The sequence below is a fragment of the Herpailurus yagouaroundi genome, unplaced genomic scaffold (assembly GCF_014898765.1).
Source record: "Herpailurus yagouaroundi ecotype Mexico unplaced genomic scaffold, PumYag 77, whole genome shotgun sequence".
Taxonomy (NCBI): Eukaryota; Metazoa; Chordata; class Mammalia; order Carnivora; family Felidae; genus Herpailurus; species Herpailurus yagouaroundi.
Window position 1 is genome coordinate 100,969,748 of NW_024412388.1, and position 17,899 is coordinate 100,987,646.

General features: G+C 49.8%; 1 protein-coding gene and 1 long non-coding RNA gene across 4 annotated transcripts; one reads left to right on the forward strand and one right to left on the reverse strand.

Annotated features, from left to right (window-relative positions):
• The first annotated feature begins 1,581 nt into the window (after positions 1–1,581).
• On the forward strand, positions 1,582–3,905 carry LOC121027782 (uncharacterized). Its single transcript, XR_005788932.1, has 2 exons — positions 1,582–2,286; positions 2,409–3,905. It is a non-coding gene; the product is annotated as an uncharacterized LOC121027782 (long non-coding RNA).
• A 266-nt stretch (positions 3,906–4,171) lies between these two features.
• Positions 4,172–17,413, reverse strand: TRIM45 (tripartite motif containing 45). 3 transcript variants are annotated; one of them, XR_005788927.1, is made up of 6 exons: positions 16,637–17,413; positions 14,237–14,970; positions 12,828–12,957; positions 12,134–12,248; positions 7,268–7,467; positions 4,172–4,452 (listed from the first exon to the last, which is right to left on the reverse strand). XR_005788927.1 is itself a non-coding variant. In XM_040471435.1 (6 exons), exons 1-6 carry the CDS (start codon positions 17,122–17,124, stop codon positions 8,698–8,700), a joined length of 1,743 nt encoding a protein of 580 aa, XP_040327369.1. In that variant the 5' UTR covers positions 17,125–17,413; the 3' UTR covers positions 8,573–8,697. The 3 variants fall into 3 exon arrangements, 2 of the variants coding, with proteins under 2 accessions (XP_040327369.1, XP_040327370.1); XM_040471435.1 differs by lacking the exons at positions 4,172–4,452; positions 7,268–7,467 and adding exons at positions 8,573–8,846; positions 9,947–10,073; XM_040471436.1 differs by lacking the exons at positions 4,172–4,452; positions 7,268–7,467 and adding exons at positions 8,573–8,846; positions 9,947–10,107.
• Positions 17,414–17,899: the final 486 nt, after the last annotated feature.

The window sequence follows — 17,899 nt, forward strand, 5'->3', positions numbered from 1 at the left end:
CTCAATGGAACAAAGTCTTCCCCATGTGTGCCCCACCCCTCACCCCTGCTCACCCACACTGGATTGTCACAGGATCAGAAAATAGTATTTTTTTAAGCCACTGAGATTTTGGGGTTGTTCATATAGCAGTGAGTAATCTAGCATAAACTCGTGATACTTGTATACTTGGAGAGACTGTCCATGTTTCCTTCTTCCCATTAGCAATCATTTCCAAAACACGTCTGGTAATTTCTGCTAGAAAGGGTTGTGGTTGTCCTAGATAGAACTATTGCCCTCATTTAAATTAGAGTTAGGAGATGAAGCCCTTTGTTGACCCAGCCACAGTATGGACCAAGGCACCTGAGCCTGAGTAAGCAAGGGTGCTGAGGACAAGGACTAAAAGCCTACAAAGGCAAAAACAGCACGGCCTGGTAGGAAGCGTTCTGGCGTAGAACTTAGTCTTGAGTCAAGTTCCAGGTTCGTCTTAGCTGGGGGCATAAACCCTGTACAAGATCATTAACTTCTCTGCGCTTTGGTTGCCCCGTTTGTAAGGTGAGTATTATTTTCAGAACTCAGCAACTAGAGTGAGGTCCCTGATGAGATCAGGAAATGAAGGAAGTAAGATTGCCCTTTCTTGCAGGTTTTGTTAAAAGTTCAACACACCGAGGCAAAGATACAGCCCCCAGTAACAATGGCTCCCAGGCTGGCGAGAATGCATAGAGCCCCGCTCCTCTCTCTGCTGATTGTCTGGTATTAGGCCATTTACAGATTCCTTGGGCGCCTCAGCTCTGTCATCTGTAAGGTGTATGGATTAACATCTCATTATGTGCCACTGGGAATTTAGTAACTAATACATACGCTCTAACCCATCTGACTAAATGGAAGGCAGTCGTGTCAGTGTGAAGGCCTGTTAGAGGAACACTATGCATTCCAAGTACTGTTTAGGACAGAGGCACTGTTAGCTTTGAGGTTTACGCATTTGAGAGAGAGCGTGTGCACAGGCATGAGCTGGGTACACAGGGGTAGAGAGACAGGGAGGGAGAGAGGATCCCAAGCAGGCTGACAGTGTAGATCCTGACGCAGGGCTCGATCTCACGAACCATGAGATTGTGACCTGAGCCAAAATGAAGAGTCAGACATTTGACTGAGCTGCCCAGGCACCCCAAGGGCCAAGCATTTTTGCTTTAGTTTGGAGATGGATGCAGGGATTATAACATACAATCTTCAGGTATTCAGAGCCCACTGACATGTAATCTGTAAGATCCCGTCTGATACCTTAACCAGTTTCTGTAGTGTTCCTTGTGATTCTAAGCTAGCAAAGCCATATAATTATGTCCTGGGTAAGTATTCCTATACTAGTGAGATGCTATTGGCATGAAGTAGACACAGAAAAAGTTGGAATGTTGTTTCAATGGGATGGAATATACCAAACCATGCATTCTTTTTTTTTTTTTTTAATATTTATTTATTTTTGAGAGACACAGAGCATAAGTGGGGGAGGGTCAGAGAGACCGACAGAACCCAAAGCAGGCTCCAGGCTCTGAACTGTCAGCACAGCCTGACCCAAGGCTCAAACCCATGAAGCATGAGACCGTGGCCTGAGCCAAAGTCGGATGCTTAACCAACTGAGCCCCCCGGGTGCCCCCCAAACCATGCATTCTTACATCCTAGTCCTGGAGTAGAAACTTCTTGTGATTAATGTTAAGTAGCATTCTGGTGCCTCTCAGGTCCACATTGATTTTAGTCACTGTGAGTCAGTTTCTTAAGGCCTGGGCATGACATGATGGGCCTCTACACCCTCTAGCAACAGGCAGCATCCCATACTAGTGATCGAATTGGGGTTCTGCCGGTGTCAACCAGACTTCTGTATGTGACACCCTTACTGCCAGATTATCTTCTTACGGCTGCCTGCCTACCTTACTGGACTCGGGCAAGGACAGAACGATGTACTAAATGCTTTGTACGCTGTGGAAGTGTCGTACAAGTGCTAGTGTTACCGCTGTGGGACCAGGTCTGGGAGTGAGAGTAAGACAGGAGCATGGGTGCAGCTGAAAGCCAGATGGTGAGTATCTGTCACCAAAGGGCAACACTGCTGAGCACCCAACTTACAAGGTATTTCTTATGTGACAGATGTGACTTGATGGGAGCTTTACAGTTTGACTTCTCTTTAGCAGCGTTGATCTTAAAAGGGGGCATTGTGCATGCCATGGCTGGACGGAATCCTGAACCCTTTAAAAATCCCACCAACGACTCTGAAGATCCCACCAAGAGCTCCTGTTGCCACGCAGTCGTTATGACCAGCAATAGGTAGGATGATATCTTTGTGGAATATGGCCCTTTTCCCTAGCAGTTTCGTGTGTGTGACTTAGAATTGCTATACACGAACCCTGACTTGTTTACTCTCTGATTCTCTCTCTTGCCTGATGAAGTGGCCTGCACCAAGGCTCAAAGGCGAAGCCAGATTCTTCCCTACTAATAGGACAATCATGGAGTCACCGGTGTTCCGTATGACCTCTGCGGTTGTCTGGAATCTTGATGTTGACCATGATGCCTTGGGAGAATTGGGTTTACAAAGTGGGGTATTGCACTGCTATTTGCCATCTAGCATCTAGCGCGGAGAAAAAGCAGGAGGAATGTAAAAAGCATAGCTGCAGGCACAAAGAATGATAATGAGAACTTGGAATTCCTAAGCATGTAACCTAGAAGAAAATGTTTGCAGAAATAAACATGAAATTAGGATCCCTTATAGCACAAAGTGCCACAAGAGTCCGTCGGTCAGGATGGAGAAGGAAATGGCCCCTAGGGCCTGGCCCCTCGGGGGCAAACAGGGGAGACAGACTTGCAGTCACATGACCTCTTTACTAGCTTGAGTCCTTTTTTACCCAGAATCCTTAGCTAATCTGAGTGTAGGTAGAGATTAGGTATAAAAGGTAGGATGGAGAGACTATTTCCACTGCTCAGTCCTTCATACATTCCAAAATATACGTGAAGTGTGCCAGGCACTGCCGGGCATTGAAAGTAAAAGGGCAAGCAAAAGCCAACACAGTCCCTGTCCTCCCTGAGGCTTACAGTCTCACAGGGGAGGCGGGCATTAATCACATCACATACGGCTGTGAAGGGACAGTGGTGTGCAGTGGAGAGCGGTGGTAGCTGGGAGGGCTTAGAGCAAGGAGCTAGGACAGGAACCGGTCAGGGAAGCCTAGGGAAGTGATGACGGAATTGAAATCCATACGTGGGTGCTAACAAGGCCGAGTGAAATGCCTCTTTCTGTATTCTGCGTCAGTTGGCATTCGCTTTACCCGACCACCTCTTGAGACAAACTCGGCAGGGATACGTCCTCTGCAGGAAAGCTGAGTGACGGTTGCTTTTTAGAGATTGGAGTGGGTGGGCTGACAGGTATACGTGTGTGTTTATGATCTAAGGCAGCCAACGTGTTTATCCTGTTAGGGCGTCCCAAGGGACGGAGGCCCTCGTTTTACTTACCAGTAAACCACAGATCAAATTTAACATCATAACGCTGCACCTGGTTGATGCTTCAGCGCTCACAACTCCAGAGTGATTTCCGAAGCACTTTGTTACACTGGGGACAATTCCTAAACCCTCAGACTTTGTTTTTTCCTCACCTTGGGGATCTTGGGCTCTGCAGATTACTCTTAACTTTGCTGGCAGGGCAACTGAATTGAGTTTAGACTCCGTTGTATCGCAGGCCAATGAACAGGCCACCCCCCCCCCCCACCTCCCACACAAACTGTCATGCTGTTTGTTTCCGAATTGTTACTATTAACATTGCTTAAAGGCGAGGGCACTTGCCAGAACCTGGATGTCTCCTAGAAAATTTCTGTTGCAATATAATTTCATCTATAGTAGAGTTATACAATTACCAGACCCTTTTCCCAACTGAAATGAATGGTAAGCTTTTTATCCTGACTTCTGAAATCTGATTCATTAAAAGACACACAGGGAGAAATGATGTAATACAACAGGCTTCTTCATGGCAAAGCTATCCCCTGGATGTCTGAGGTAATTGGAAAATTCAAGGCTGGTTCCCAAGGTGCATATAATCTACAGAGCAGGTTTGAGAGAAGGCTGCGATTTTTTTTTTCCAAGTGGGATTTGGTGACATGACAAATATTGGAGTTTGGGGGAAGGGCAGTGTGGCTTGTAGAAACAGATACAAGGAGATCCAAACTAAAACGTGCACCAAATGATACCTTTATTCAACAAAATGATTAAGCCTCTTCTGTGTGCCAGGAACTGTCCTACATGGGGACAATATAATCGATGATGTCAAGTCCCTGTCTTCACAGAGCCGAGTGTCATATGAGAGAACAGACATTAAACAAGTAGAGTATGTGTGTGAGGTGGTGAGGACGCCGAATAAGGGTGATACAGAGTCCTGGGGTGGGGAGATGCTATCTTATCCAAGGTAGCTAGAGACTGCTCAGATGCGATGTTTGACACAGGAGCAGAAACCTGAGGAGAAAGAGAGTGAATCATTAAGTGTCTGTGAGAAGAGCACTCCAGATGGAGGGGCAGTGATTGTAAAGGCTGCTAGACAGACTACTTGGAGAAGTTTGAGGAGCCCGGGGCAGGTGGGTCTGGCTGGAATAGAGTGACGGAAGGATGGGGGTAGGAAATGAGACAAGAGCAGGGAGCTGGGGTGCAGGCTCTTAGAGGCCTCTGTAAACGCTGGCTTTGTTCTGAGTAAGATGGGAGGCCATTGGCGGGTGTTGAGCAGAAGAGTGACATAATCCAAGGTATTTCAGAAGGACCCCTCTGACTCCTGAGGGGAGAACAGGCCCCAGGAGGGGGTGGGGGTTGAAAGCAGGGAAATGAGTAGGGGAGGAAGGCAGGGGAGGAATCTTGGTGTCTTACACCAGGACAGTAGCAGTGCTCCGGGGGTGTATTTTGAAGGGACAGCCAAAAGGACTCGCCCATGGATTGGATATGGTGCTCGAGAGGGGAGTCAAGCATGTTTGCAGGGCCATGGGCTCTACCGCCTGTAAGAATGGATTGGGGCTTTGCTTTTAAAGAGGCAGAACAGACTGCAGGAGAAGCAGGTTGGCAGTGTAGGCAGGTGGGAAGTGAGAACTGGAAACTAGGGGTTCTGCTGTGGACATCTGGAATTTGAGGTGCCTGTGATACATCCAAGTAGAGGGGGTGAGCCACTGGATATAATCCTTTGGAATTTGGAGGAGATAAACGTAGGAGTTACCAGTGTCTAAATGGTATTTAGCAGGTCAGCAGGGGATGAGATAGCCAAGGGAGGGGGAAGAAATGGAAATGCAAGAACGGATCCTTTGGACTGTCCAATGTGTAGGGCTTGGGGAGACGAGGAGGAACTGGCAAAGATGAAAAGTCAGGGAAAGTCAGTGAGATGGACGATTAAGGAGAATGATGCCACGGGAACCAGGGGAAGAGAACGTTTCAAGGAGGGGAAAGTGATCAGCTGTGTTAAATGCTGTTGATGGAAACATTGGGAACTGATCATTGGATTCCGTAATGTGGACATTACTGGGGACCTTGATAAGTGTTTTCAGTGGAGTGGTGAGGAAGAAGGGCTGACTGGGTTAGATCTAAGAGAGGGTGCAAGGACAAGCAGGGATAGCAAACAACAATTATTTTCGAGGTTTTTAAAAAGGGAAGCAGAAAAATGGAGTGGTTGTCAGGGTAATGAAAGATTTGATGGACTGAATTTTGCGCCCGCGCCCCCCCCCCCGCCCCCTGCCATTCATAGGTTGAAGCCCTAATCCCCAGTGTGACAGTATTTGGGGACAGGGCCTTTAAGGAAATAACTGAGGTCAAATGGGGTGAGAAGTACAGGCCCTAATTCAGTAGGACCGGTGTCCTTATAAGAAGAGAAGGAGACATGAGGGATGTACGTATCTGCATGGAGGCAAGGCAGCAGTCATCTGCAAGCCAGGGAGAAGGGCCTCCATCTTGGACTTCCGGCCTCCATCTTGGACTTCCAGCCTCCAGAAATGGGAGAAAGAAATTTCTGTTGTTTGAGCCCCACAGTCTGCGGGTTTTGGTCATGGCAGCCCCAACAGACTAATACAAAAATCAAGGGAAACCTGTTGTTTGGAGAGTGGGGCGGGGGAATACTGTAGCATGTTTATTTTCTGAAACGGGCAGTGAGCAGAGTGGGGAGTTCTGGGAGCAAGGTTCCTGGGTTGGAGAGATGGGAGTGGGGTCTAGTGCAGACCCCACGTGTATAGAGGTTTGCTTTTGACACAAATACCAGCAGATGCGTAGATGTGGTGGGAAGGTAGGGGATTCTCTTCTGAATCCTTTGGTTTTCTTGGTGAAATAGGAGGCCGGGTCATGAGTGGGGAGGGGAAGTTGGGTGGAAAGGGGAGTTTGAGAAGAAAGTAAGAAATAATTTCATCTTTTCAGGGTGGGGGAGCGAACAGACTAGAGAGATGTCGTCAGGCAACTGGGCGATGCTAAGGGCCCACTGAAATTAGTGGTCGTGGATTTAAAGTGAGGCTAGTCCTCGTGTTCTTGTGTTTTTCTCCAAGATCATTTCTGCAGGGTTGGGTGGAGAGTCGGATCCAAGCGGGGGCTTTGTCACGAATGACAGGGAGACCCACAGGCAGGAGAGGTTGTAATGATGGTCTGGAGAATCTAAGCGGAGAGAGGATGAAGGAAGGCACATGGGGGCAGGAGGGGAACGGTGGGAAGCACGTGGAGGCACTGCGTTGTGGGTTCCCGAGCAGAGTCAGATTATTACAGCGGGTGAGCCAGAGAGATGGGAGCTTGTGGTCGCAGGAGGCTGGAAATTCAAACTCTGCAGATGGTGCAGTTGGAATCCAGCCAGGTCCGGGGGGTGACCGACTGGCTGAGGTAGGGGGAACAAGGGCAGAGAACGGGTCACGGAATTAAGAAGGCTGTGTGGATACTGAATTACTCTGGTTCTGCAGCGGCAGCAAGCTAGGTGCTAAAATCTTCAAGGAACGAGGAGGGATGTGGGGCTGTGTAGATGCTGAACCACGGAGGGGCAGTCAGTTATAGAAAGGCATCAGCTTCAAGGCGGGCCACTTTTTTAAAAAAAAGAGCGGTAATGGCCAGGAACAGGGCTTCTCAACAGCGGCCCATTAGCAGTTTGGACTGGATATTTCCTTGTTGCAGAAAGCTGTCCTAAACTGAGCAGTTCCTGACTTCTACCCAATAGATGCTAGGAGCGAGCACCAGCCCCCGCTGTAGCAAGGACAAATGTCCCCAAGGTCACGCCTGGCTGAGAAGCACTGATCGGAAAGCAGCAATGATGAGCTAACAGGGCACCTACCTGAGCTCTGGTTGGAGCAGTTGGAAGGAGTGAGGAAAAGCAAGTAGCTAACACTTCATGAGGGTCATGGGGCCATCAGTGTCTTCTGGGAAGATGAGATGTGGGTTAGAGAGCATGGAGGGGAATCTTCCCAGAAAAGGATGAGAATATAGTGAACACCTTTGGATTTACGACTCCGACGTAGCTCCTATCTGTGAGCCCTAAGGAGGAAATGAACGTGTTCCATGACGACCTGACAGTCGTGTGTTTCATCTGCTAACTTCACTTCCTTTGCCTGACCCAATTCACTGCTCAAATGAGTCACCTACTTCTTAATGGATCTTGCGGTGCCGATTTCAGTAATTACACTTAATACATGCTGAGTTTTTGCCACGTAAGAAATCAAGAGTCCAGAAGGAAACACCAAATATATACAGTGAAGCCCTGGGCAGGGATGAGGCACCGGCACTGCGTGCTTCCTCTTCCAAGAATTCTCTGACAGCCAAGCAGGTGCACTGTAGGACTCAAAGCTTCTAGTTAACTCCCTAGCTTTTCGGACAAAAGTGAAGACTCCTCTCTAAATGACACGGGGCTGAGGGATATGAGCAGGATGAACGTATCAAGTTTGCCTGACGTGAGTAGAACTGCAATAAATTTATGAGGTGGTATTTCAACACTGTTCCTTTATTTTCCTACTACTTGTATGGCCTTGACCAAAGAGCAATCCAGGCTTTACGAGTACGAGATGAGCGTGGTGTACGGGTCAAGCCGGGACCTCCACCTGAACAGCAAGACCACATTATAATCCATGTAGAGTGCGCTAGCAAAAAGTGGATATGATGAAAGGCTTTCATTCCTTGATGAAGATAGCAAAAATGTGGCTCAGGGAGAAGGAAAAGAGTTACGCATTCAAAAGTAAGGAACTAGGGGCGTCTGGGTGGCTCAGTTGGTTAAGCGTCCGACTTCGGCTCAGGTCATGGTATCGTGGTTCGTGGGTTCGAGCCCTGCCTCGGGATCTGTGTGGACAGCTCAGAGCCTGGAGCCTGCTTCAGATTCTGTGTCTCCCTCTCTCTCTCTCTGCCCCTCTCCCACTCACACCTTGTCTCTCTCTCTCAAAAATAAACAAACATTAAAAACAAAAACAAAAAAAGTAAGGAACTAAACATCCCCATGATAGAAGTTCCAACTGCACAGATCCCTTGGTTCCCGTACAAAAGAGCGAACACTGCCAATCACCACGAAGAGAAATGTGCTGGTCCCTTGTGCTCAGCCATCCACACAGATGATCAGTGAGGAACTGACAAAAAAGGACTTGGAACTCGAGAGTATAAGACAAGGCACTTTGTTTTTAATTCTATCAGATTCTTCAGAATTAACGTCTGGGGTCCTCTGGTCATCTGAAGTTGCGCTGGGCACCGCTTGGACAAGCTGACCGCATAGCCAGGAAAGCATCAGAGGGCTACGGTCCTGAGTAGACTCCTTGGTGCACTCTCCCCACCTGTCCATGTGCATTCCGACTTCTCAGCAAACTTCCCGCAGCATGACCAGTGCGGGCGGCCTGGGTGACCTTTGTGTCCGTGGCCACAGCCCAGGTACCCACCTGCATGGTGGTTCAGAGAGGAGACAGAAGACAGCCATTAGAGTGAAGTCCAGAAGTTCACCAGGGAAACTAAAGCTTCTGGCAACGTTTAGACTCATGGATGTGAAAACGTTTAGTAAGAACCCGGTGAGGAGAACAAACTGTCACCTCCATAGCAGGAGGACTCCCAAGGGCTGAAGACAGTCAGTTAAGACTGTCAGTTAGCCGAAGTGCTAAGAAGAGTGTTGTTTTGGGGCGCCTGGTGGCGCAGTCGGTTAAGCGTCCGACTTCGGCCAGGTCACGATCTCGCGGTCTGTGAGTTCGAGCCCCGCGTCAGGCTCTGGGCTGATGGCTCGGAGCCTGGAGCCTGTTTCCGATTCTGTGTCTCCCTCTCTCTCTGCCCCGCCCCCGTTCATGCTCTGTCTCTCTCTGTCCCAAAAATAAATAAACGTTGAAAAAAAAATTTTTTTTTAAAAAAAGAAGAGTGTTGTTTTAACGTTCTGCTAACTCAAGGAGATAAGCTGGTTTGGATTTTCACTGAAAAAGAATTGAAATAAGAGAGAAGGGAAGAGTGGCAGAAGTAAAAAAGAACGTAGTTCCTGTAGTGTTTATGCAAAACGGTGCCTGAGCCCATCTTAAGGCCCACCATCAGAGCACAAACACAGTAGAATACTTTAAAAGAAATAATTAGATCTCTTGCCTGAGCTGATGCCCCTAGCCCCAAAGAAAGAGCCAGACCTTCTCCCCATCCCTGCCTTGCTTGGAATTTCTTTAAGGTTTTAAAAGGAACAGAGTAGACTTATAGTTTTTAAGTGCCAGGCTGCGGGAAAGGGTACAGATGGAAATCAAAAGTCCTGGGGAGGAGCACAGGGCTCATAAGATTGGCGAACTGTATCAAAACTAAAAGAACTCCGAACTTTTCAGCTTACGATTTCACTTTTCAGAATAAAGAAGCGTTAAGTGAAACTTCTAGAACTGTGGTATATTTACAGGCACAGATTATATTCCCAGCAAGAAAGCCTATGTCTGAACATCCTAAACCTAGTGGCTGTGCGGTAGGTGACCCCCACTGCTGGGAGACAGGCCCACAGGGGCAGGACTTGGAGAGTGAGCCTCCTTACCTGGCATGGTGCCTCCACAGGCACAGCGAGCCGTTTTCTGGCCTCCGCTGGAGCAGAACGTGCAGCAGTGAAACACGCCTGTGTGTGAGCGATGCCTTTTCCTCACGGTCACAGTGAATGGTGAGCCCTTCAGTGTTTAGACCAAGAGCAGAGAACGGCACCTTATGAGTCAACAGGGGTGTGCTGAGTGTCACATGTGCTAAATGCGGTGTGAGTCCCAGGGCCTGGCCGTGGAGGACAGGGACCACGGCAGGGAAACAGACTAGGGACGGTAACTAGCTGGGTGCTCGGCTGGATGGCGCCAGGTACAGATGCCGTGAGAGTCGAGGAATGTGTGTGGCACTTCTGGCACGTGGCCCACCTGATACACAAGTAAACCCAATCTGTGCTCCTGCGTCACGGATGTCACGGTCTTCTCTGTCCCGGAGGGGTGTTGGTGTGCTGCAACCCCGAGGCTGGGCCGTCACTCCCTTCCTTCCACCCGTCCCCCCTGGACATATCCATTTACCCATCCACTTAGTCTAGGTCTATGAGGATACAGGCAAGGGAGAGAGGTGAGTAATTCTCAAATTAGAAACTCTCCTACCTGCCTGCCCCTTTCCTTCAAGGACAACTTCCACTCTCCAGTTTCTATCCTACGTTAGACCACAAATATTTAATAAGTGTTGCTTACGTGCCTGCCCCTGGGTGGGAACTGTGCTGTCTGCAAAAGCACCAAGCAGAGGAGCGTGGCACCTTAGAAGCCTTTCAAATGTTCCATCTCTCTTCCCTTGAAGAGTATATGATCTATTTTAATCTTTATTTGTTTTTGAAAGAGAGACAGAGTGGGGAGGGGGAGAGGGGCAGAAAGAGAGGGAGACACAGAATCTGAAGCAGGCTCCAGGCTCCAAGCTGTCAGCACCAAGCCCAACACAGGGCTCGAACTCACAGACCATAAGATCATGACCTGAGACGAAGTCAGTTGCTTAACCGACAGAGCCACCCAGGCGCCCCTAGTTTATGATCTGGTTTTTTTTTTAAACATTTATTTATTTTTGAGACAAAGAGAAAGAGAGAGAGCATGAACGGGGGAGGGTCAGAGAGAGAGGGGGAAACACAGAATCTGAAATAGTCTCCAGGCTCTGAGCTGTCAGCACAGAGCCCGACGTGGGGCTCGAACTCACGGACCACGAGATCATGACCTGAGCTGAAGCTGGCCGCTTAACCAACTGAGCCACCCAGGTGCCCCTATGATCTGTTTTAAAAACAAAGCAGAGTTCAAAGAAATGGGTTCAAATTCTGATCCTGCTATACAGGGACTGTGTATTTCAGCAAGTTTGTTTCTCAGTCCGAGTGGACAATGATCGCTATGCCTGAACAGTTTGGAAAAAAGGTGTGAGAATGTCTGCAAAGGGACCTGGCCCACCCCAGCGTGCCGTCATTAGACAGGCAGGAAGTGGCTGCTGAATAGGAGTCTTCCTGGTGCACACGCCACAGGCCCAACATATCACGACACTATGGTATTTTATTGTCCCTGTCAGTATTGCTTTCTGGTCGGGGAACACCTGTGACTACTTGAGATTCTGTTGGACATGCTGAGTATTGCCCAATTTTTAAAAATTTGTAATCTCTAAACCAGAAGGTGTTACCCTTGCTGCGGAGGTCGTGTGGTAACCCTGGTAATGGCTAAGCACGTATGTGAAGAGTGACGCGGGCAGATGGCCAGGCAGAGAGAAGACTGGTCAGTTGAGGGGAGAGGGCCTAACTCTCCCAAACTGCGTTACAGTAAGTTCCAGTACGTCCGGTCACAGTCCGAAGAAAGCTGGAAAATGCCGAGCTAGATTATATTGCTTGAATGTGTATACTTGTTCCCAGGCAGACCGCCCGCTGTGACTGAGGTATCTTTCCCAAATCAAGAAGTCTCCAACTGGGAGAATGATGAAAGGCAAGCCTAACTGCCAGGAGGTACAGTAGGGATAGGGTTCTTCTGGTCACCAGCATCCTTTAGTAAGGCTAAAAGTAGCAAAGTCTGGGTCATTTCTAATGTGAGCAGAGTAAAAAAGAGAATTCTAGTCGGCCCCTCCATACAGCTGATCCTATGAGACATGTCCCCGCATCCTGAGATGGTAGAAGCCAGAGGAGCCAAGGGGAGAGGAGCCAAGGGGAAAGGAGCCCAGGGAGGCACACACGTGGGTCCCACTCACTTACCTGCACATGCTGCTCTTTGACGCGGACCAACACGGTATAGACGCCAGGCTCCTTGGGAGTATAGGAGACATAGTACGTCCCGTCCTTGTTATCTTGTACCAGCGTTCTGACCGGACTGAATGCACATGGAGTTCAATAACCACTCACTCTCACAAGCCCGCCGCAACTGCCCGCTACTGTAGGGTGTAAACTCTACACCATTCAACCCGACATTAATTTGAAATATCCCCCAGCAGGACACTTCTTCCACTGGTCTCAAAAATTAATTTTACAGCAGAAGGGAAGCGGCATAAATGCTGATCCAACCTGATGTACAGATGAGTTCCTTGAAAGCGTTACTGTGTTCTTTGAGGGGTTCCTGTCGTACCCTCCCGCTCTCTCCTCTCTCCTGATTCCAGAGACATAAAAATACACTCCCAGCACAATGTAGTAGCAAAGTGGGGCTGAATTTCGAGAAGGGGGCCATTCAGTCCAACACAGAATATTTTTCAGACAATCTGAAGGGCAGAGCACTGAGTACTGGCATAAAACCCACACAAGAAAACACATCTGCTCCAACAGGTCATATCACATTTTTTAACAGCGTCAGGGGAGTGGGATCTAACCATGCAGTTTTATCACTACTGGGAAGGGCCTCAAGTTTCCAGTTTCATCACCCCCTATGACCCCTGACACCTGACTGTGTAATACAAACCTGTCTTTCTTATCTTTGGGGACTACAGCGACGTGCACGCTGTCTCCTCCCCTGCCCATGCTCTCTCCTGCTGCATCCTTACAAAGCAGGGTGAAAGAGGCTGTCTGTTTCTCCCGGGCTCTGTGGAGATCTGCAGAAGATAAACACTCAGTCCTCATCTCAAAGGCCAACCATTGGTGACTGCATCCCCAGATCAGACACCATCTTGCTTTTTCTCTTTAGAACAAACAGTTGTGCTTCCTGTTTACTGTGATGGCCCTGCTTCCTTTTTCTTCTCTTCTGGCTCTTTCCCCTAGAGCATACCTCTTGGCACTCCCTCTTGGCGAGCCTGGTTGTCTCTCAGCCAGTAGCTGCTCTTGGATCACGCAGGATCCTGAACCTGAACCTCAGCCCTAAGGGAGCTAATCCTAAGGACAGACCTACGTATTCAGAGAAGAGAAGCTCTAGACCCTGTGAGAGAAGGTAGTAGCCCCCAAACCGCTCTCCCTGAGCTGTGGATCATGCTGGAACAGGCAGGGGGGTCGGTTAATCAGCTTCGAATCTTCGGCACTCCCGCCAGCGTGCTGCGGGGAATATTCAGTAGCTACAGCCTCTGGTCCAGCAGGTGCAACACGGCTTCTTAACCTGCGGTTCATGAGCTACCATGTGGTCTTTGGAGAGGCTTATGAAGGGTCTAAGAATCTCCTGAAATGGTGTGCCCAAAGTAATAGCTGTTCCTTGGGGAGAGCTCATTCTCAAAGGGATCTGTGACCTCCAAACAGTTAAGAATTCCCGCGCCAGAGTCAGCCTGCCCCTACGGTACCGTCTTGCTGTCAGGACCGATCTCTAAACTATATGTTTGAATGACATGCCTCCTTTAGGGACAGAATGGTCAAAAGAAATTGTTTCTCCCCCTACTGAATGGAATGCTTATCATAATCTTTTCAATGCTGAGATGTGACTTACATGAACCACAAAGGGCATAGAAGAAAGTACATTATAACCCTGTCTTCCTCACTCCTCCGAAACTCTCTTCAGAACCAGATCCAAGTACTCTGGGGCCTGCCAGTCTCCTCTCCGAGCAGGCAGGATTTCGCCCTGGCCTATCCTGTCGTCTTCTACGGGCACGGGCTCCTCTGTCATCTGATAGAAATAGCACGCTCCTTGAGGTCCTTGCTAGTTACTACTTTGCTCAACTGGAAAAGGGTCAAGCCTCACCCCTGTATGGGCTACGCACCATACCCTGACCAGAAGGAAACAGAAAGAAACGGCAAGGGAGGGGTCGCTGTCCTTCGGACCGGTATGGCTCTCTCCCTTGGTAAACCAGTCAGGAGGAAGCTCTTCCTAGCTGGATGAAGGCCCCGGCTGAAAAAGCCGTACCTCTTTCAACACCATGTCCCCATCCATTGCCCTCTCAAATGCCTTCCTACCTTCTCCTTGAAGGACACATTTAGCTGGATCGACCTCTTTCGTATTGATGGTCCCATAAACTTCATAGCCACGGCACCGGCCTGCTCTCTGCTGAGGAGAGAAGCGTATCTTATCGTTCACTCCAGGATGGGCACTATATTCGACTTTGTTCAGCTTCGTGAGCCGTTCCACTACCACCCCCTTGGTGATGAGGATCTCCAAGTCCGAGCCACTGGTCAGCAGGTGCTCAGTGAACTCCACGCCCGTCCGCATGTCCGCCAGCAGCTGCTCGAGCTGTGCCTTCTGCAGCTGCAGGGAGTTTTCCTTCTGGACCCGGATGTCTTCCAGCTGCTTCAGCAGCCTGTCCCGGTGCTCCTCAATGGCCTTGACGTAACCCTCGGAGAACGTTCGCACGTCAGCTGCCACAGCCTCCACTCGCTTCTGGAGGGCACTGTTCATCTCTGTGATCTGTGCCAGGGCTTCCTCCAGGGCCTCCACGTGGGGCTGGGTGCCTCTGAGAAGCTCCCGCACGGAGTCCCCGTGCTTGTGGATAACGTTGCTGGCGAAGTCGTAGGGGTGCTCCCGGTGCTCGCCCACCACGCAGTCCCGGCACACGGGCCGGTCACAGAGCTCACAGAACAGTCTCAGCTCCTCTGCAGGGTGCACGGGACACAGAATGGGCTTCCCGATCCTGCTGTAGCCTTTCAAGTCTTTTAGGTCCACCACCGTGTGGTAAGTTGTTTTCTTCTGCCGCCTAGGGGCAAACAGAGCCAGGATCGGGACATTAGGGGACAATTCAGTTGGGAAACAGTTGGGCAGTTTCAAAAGCATGGGCGCTGAAGTCAAAGAAACCTGAGTTCAGTCCCTTGCTCTAACCTCTTACTAACCACAGGGTCCTCTCTGATTCCAGTTCCTCATCTGTCCCAGGGGGGATAGTACCTACTTGAAAGGGCTACTATATTGAATAAAGCGATAGTGGACTAGGGCTCTCTGGCCTGGAACGGGACTCTGCCAAAGGTTGCGACACTAAGGCTATGTCCTGGAACTTTCTCCGAAGAGTGAATTTGGCAAGTTTCAACAACAGCCATGGCCTGCTCCTTCAGCAAGCTAGAGGTGAGAGCATGGTGGTAACCCAGCACCAGGAGACAGAAACTATGCAAGAGGACACAGCAGCACACCCTAGGCAATTAAAAAGTGTCTGGCTGGCCGTGACATTAAGGCTCCCTAAGATTTCGGTAAAGCATTTCCATGACCAGCGCCTCCATCACCCCAAAGCAGCAAGCTAGAATTTTCCTCGAGTCATCAAAATTATTAGAAAGAGTGAAATCAGCGGTCAGTAGGATCACAGTTCTCTTAATTCCTCTTTTCTGTAGCCTTCTGGAGTTTCAAGGAAATCTCTAGAAAACCTGATGACTGTTGAGCGATCCCCCCAGTTAGCATTATATCAACTTGGAGCTCACATGCCTATTCTGGCACCAGAAACGTGGCTGTAGAGAAAACAAGATCAGCTGTTTGATTGGCAGCAAGGCAGTCATAATTACCAGTTAAAAATAGACTGAAGACTACTAACTTGTTCTGTGGGTGAGACAGAAAACAAATGGAAGGCAGAATTTAGAAACTATTTTAAGCTAATCCTAAAATCATGGCTATTTTCTATTCTGATGCCCTGGAATGGGGGAGAAGGTGGACAAGGGACAAAGGGTGATCCATGTGGCAAACTTCACCAAATGCCACGAAAGACCTAAATCTGCACCCCAACAAGCACCTACCGGCCCACCTCACCAAGCTCGAGTGACTCTAGGTAGTACAAGGCAAAGGCTGAGGTGGGGCGCCGCCAAATAGCACCTTATGCTGTTTGGAGGGCAGCGTGGATTAGCAGAAAGAGCACAGAATGCAGCAGAAGCCCTAGATGTAAAATTCGGTTCTGTTACGCACTCCTTCCCAGCTGGTGGACCTTGGCAAATCACAGTGTTGAGCTTCAGTTTCCTCAAATAATAAATGGGAGTGAAAACAGTGCCTGCTTTTCTATAAGAGCGGCAAGGCATCAAATGAGATCAAGGCCAGGGGCTATGCTCTTATATTCTTCTGTTTAGCCAGCACCCACTACCATTATCCTTTATACAAAAAGCGATTAATGACCCAAGGAAACTGTGAACGTGCTTCCCAAACCGCAAAAGGACTATGCAAACCTTTGATTCCACTATTACTACAGGTATCATGTAAGGGTGCAGGAGTTAACTACCATTCTAGAGTATTTATCACAGCATATATTGCTGTTTGACCTTACATGGCACTTGAGAGCGCTTTCCTTCCCATCTGTTCACAAGGGATTTCTGGCTTGACACCACTTTTTTTTTTTTTTTTTTTTTTTTTTTTTATTCTGCTCTTAAGCTACACCAGGTGGGGTATCCCATCTTTACCTATGAGCCTGGCAGCAGAAGTGGCAGAGGTTGGCTCTGCAGGTCTGACATCTCTTCTCCACTTCCCTGTCGCTGCACAGGTCACACACCAGGCCCTGGCCTTCCCCACGAAGACTCTCCAGCATCACGTCATTCATGGCCAGGTGGTCTATGGTTAAAGCCTTCACTCCACCCATGGGCAGGTCCACCTGAGTGTCACATACCGGACAGAGGATGCCGATCTGGGGCTGCAGACTGGGTGGCTTGAGTTCCTGGAATATTGACCCCTCAGAGCTTGTGTCAGAGTCGCCCCCTCGGATGTCCACTACCGAGTAGGGTTCCAGCTGCTCCAGACACGTGGTGCAAACTGTGTGCAAACAAGGCAAGAGCCTGGGGGCTTTGAAAAGCCCCATGCACAAAGGGCAGTGAGTCTTGCCTGAGTTCCCAAGTGCAGTCCCACTGGGGAGTTTGCCCACGAAGCCCAGCAGCGGCTTCCTGTTTTCTGACATATTCCCCACGTTTGTGCCCAGTATCAGGAAAGGCTCTGGGTAGTTCTATAATAAAGTAGTAGGTGATTAAGCCCACCCAAAGAGAAAGTTTCCAGAATTTGAGCAGAGACCATGGGGACTCTCTCTTCGGCAAAGCAAAGGGCAAAATGATAGAAGAGTCAAAGGAACCACCCACGGATCTATTTAGGAGGGCCCCCTCCTTTGCATGGCATCCCATACCAGACGCACCCACGCCCTCCTCTGCCACCCCCCAAGTCCTCCGCCCCGGAAGCACTTCCAGGTCTAAATCCTGAGCTGGTCCTGATGCCAACTCCTGGACCCCTGCACCTCTCCCTTCCTCCACTACCCGCCCCCCCTCCCGCGTCCCGGCCCCCCCTCCGGCCCCAAGGGTCCTGCGCCGGACACGCGACAAGCGCCTCCCCCGCCCCCGCGTGATGAGGTGGGGAGGGGGACTCCCGCTCCTTCCCTCGACCCGGCCCTTCGCGGACCGCAGACGGCGGGAAAAGGAGCTGCGAGTTCGGCCGGCTTCTCGGCGGCCGCCGCCTCCCCGACACCTCGGCTCAAGGTGCCCGATGGCTCTGGCCCCTCCTCGCACCAATCCCAGCCCGGTCTACACAGGCGAGTCCAATCACCGTCCGAGAGGGGCGGCCTTCACCGCTGGGGGTCCCGCCTCCCCCCAGAGTGACACCACCAGCATCCAATAAGATTTGGAAATTCCACATCTTCGCCGGGCCACTCCGACGGGTAGAGGAGGGATCTAGCTAAGTGCCGGCGT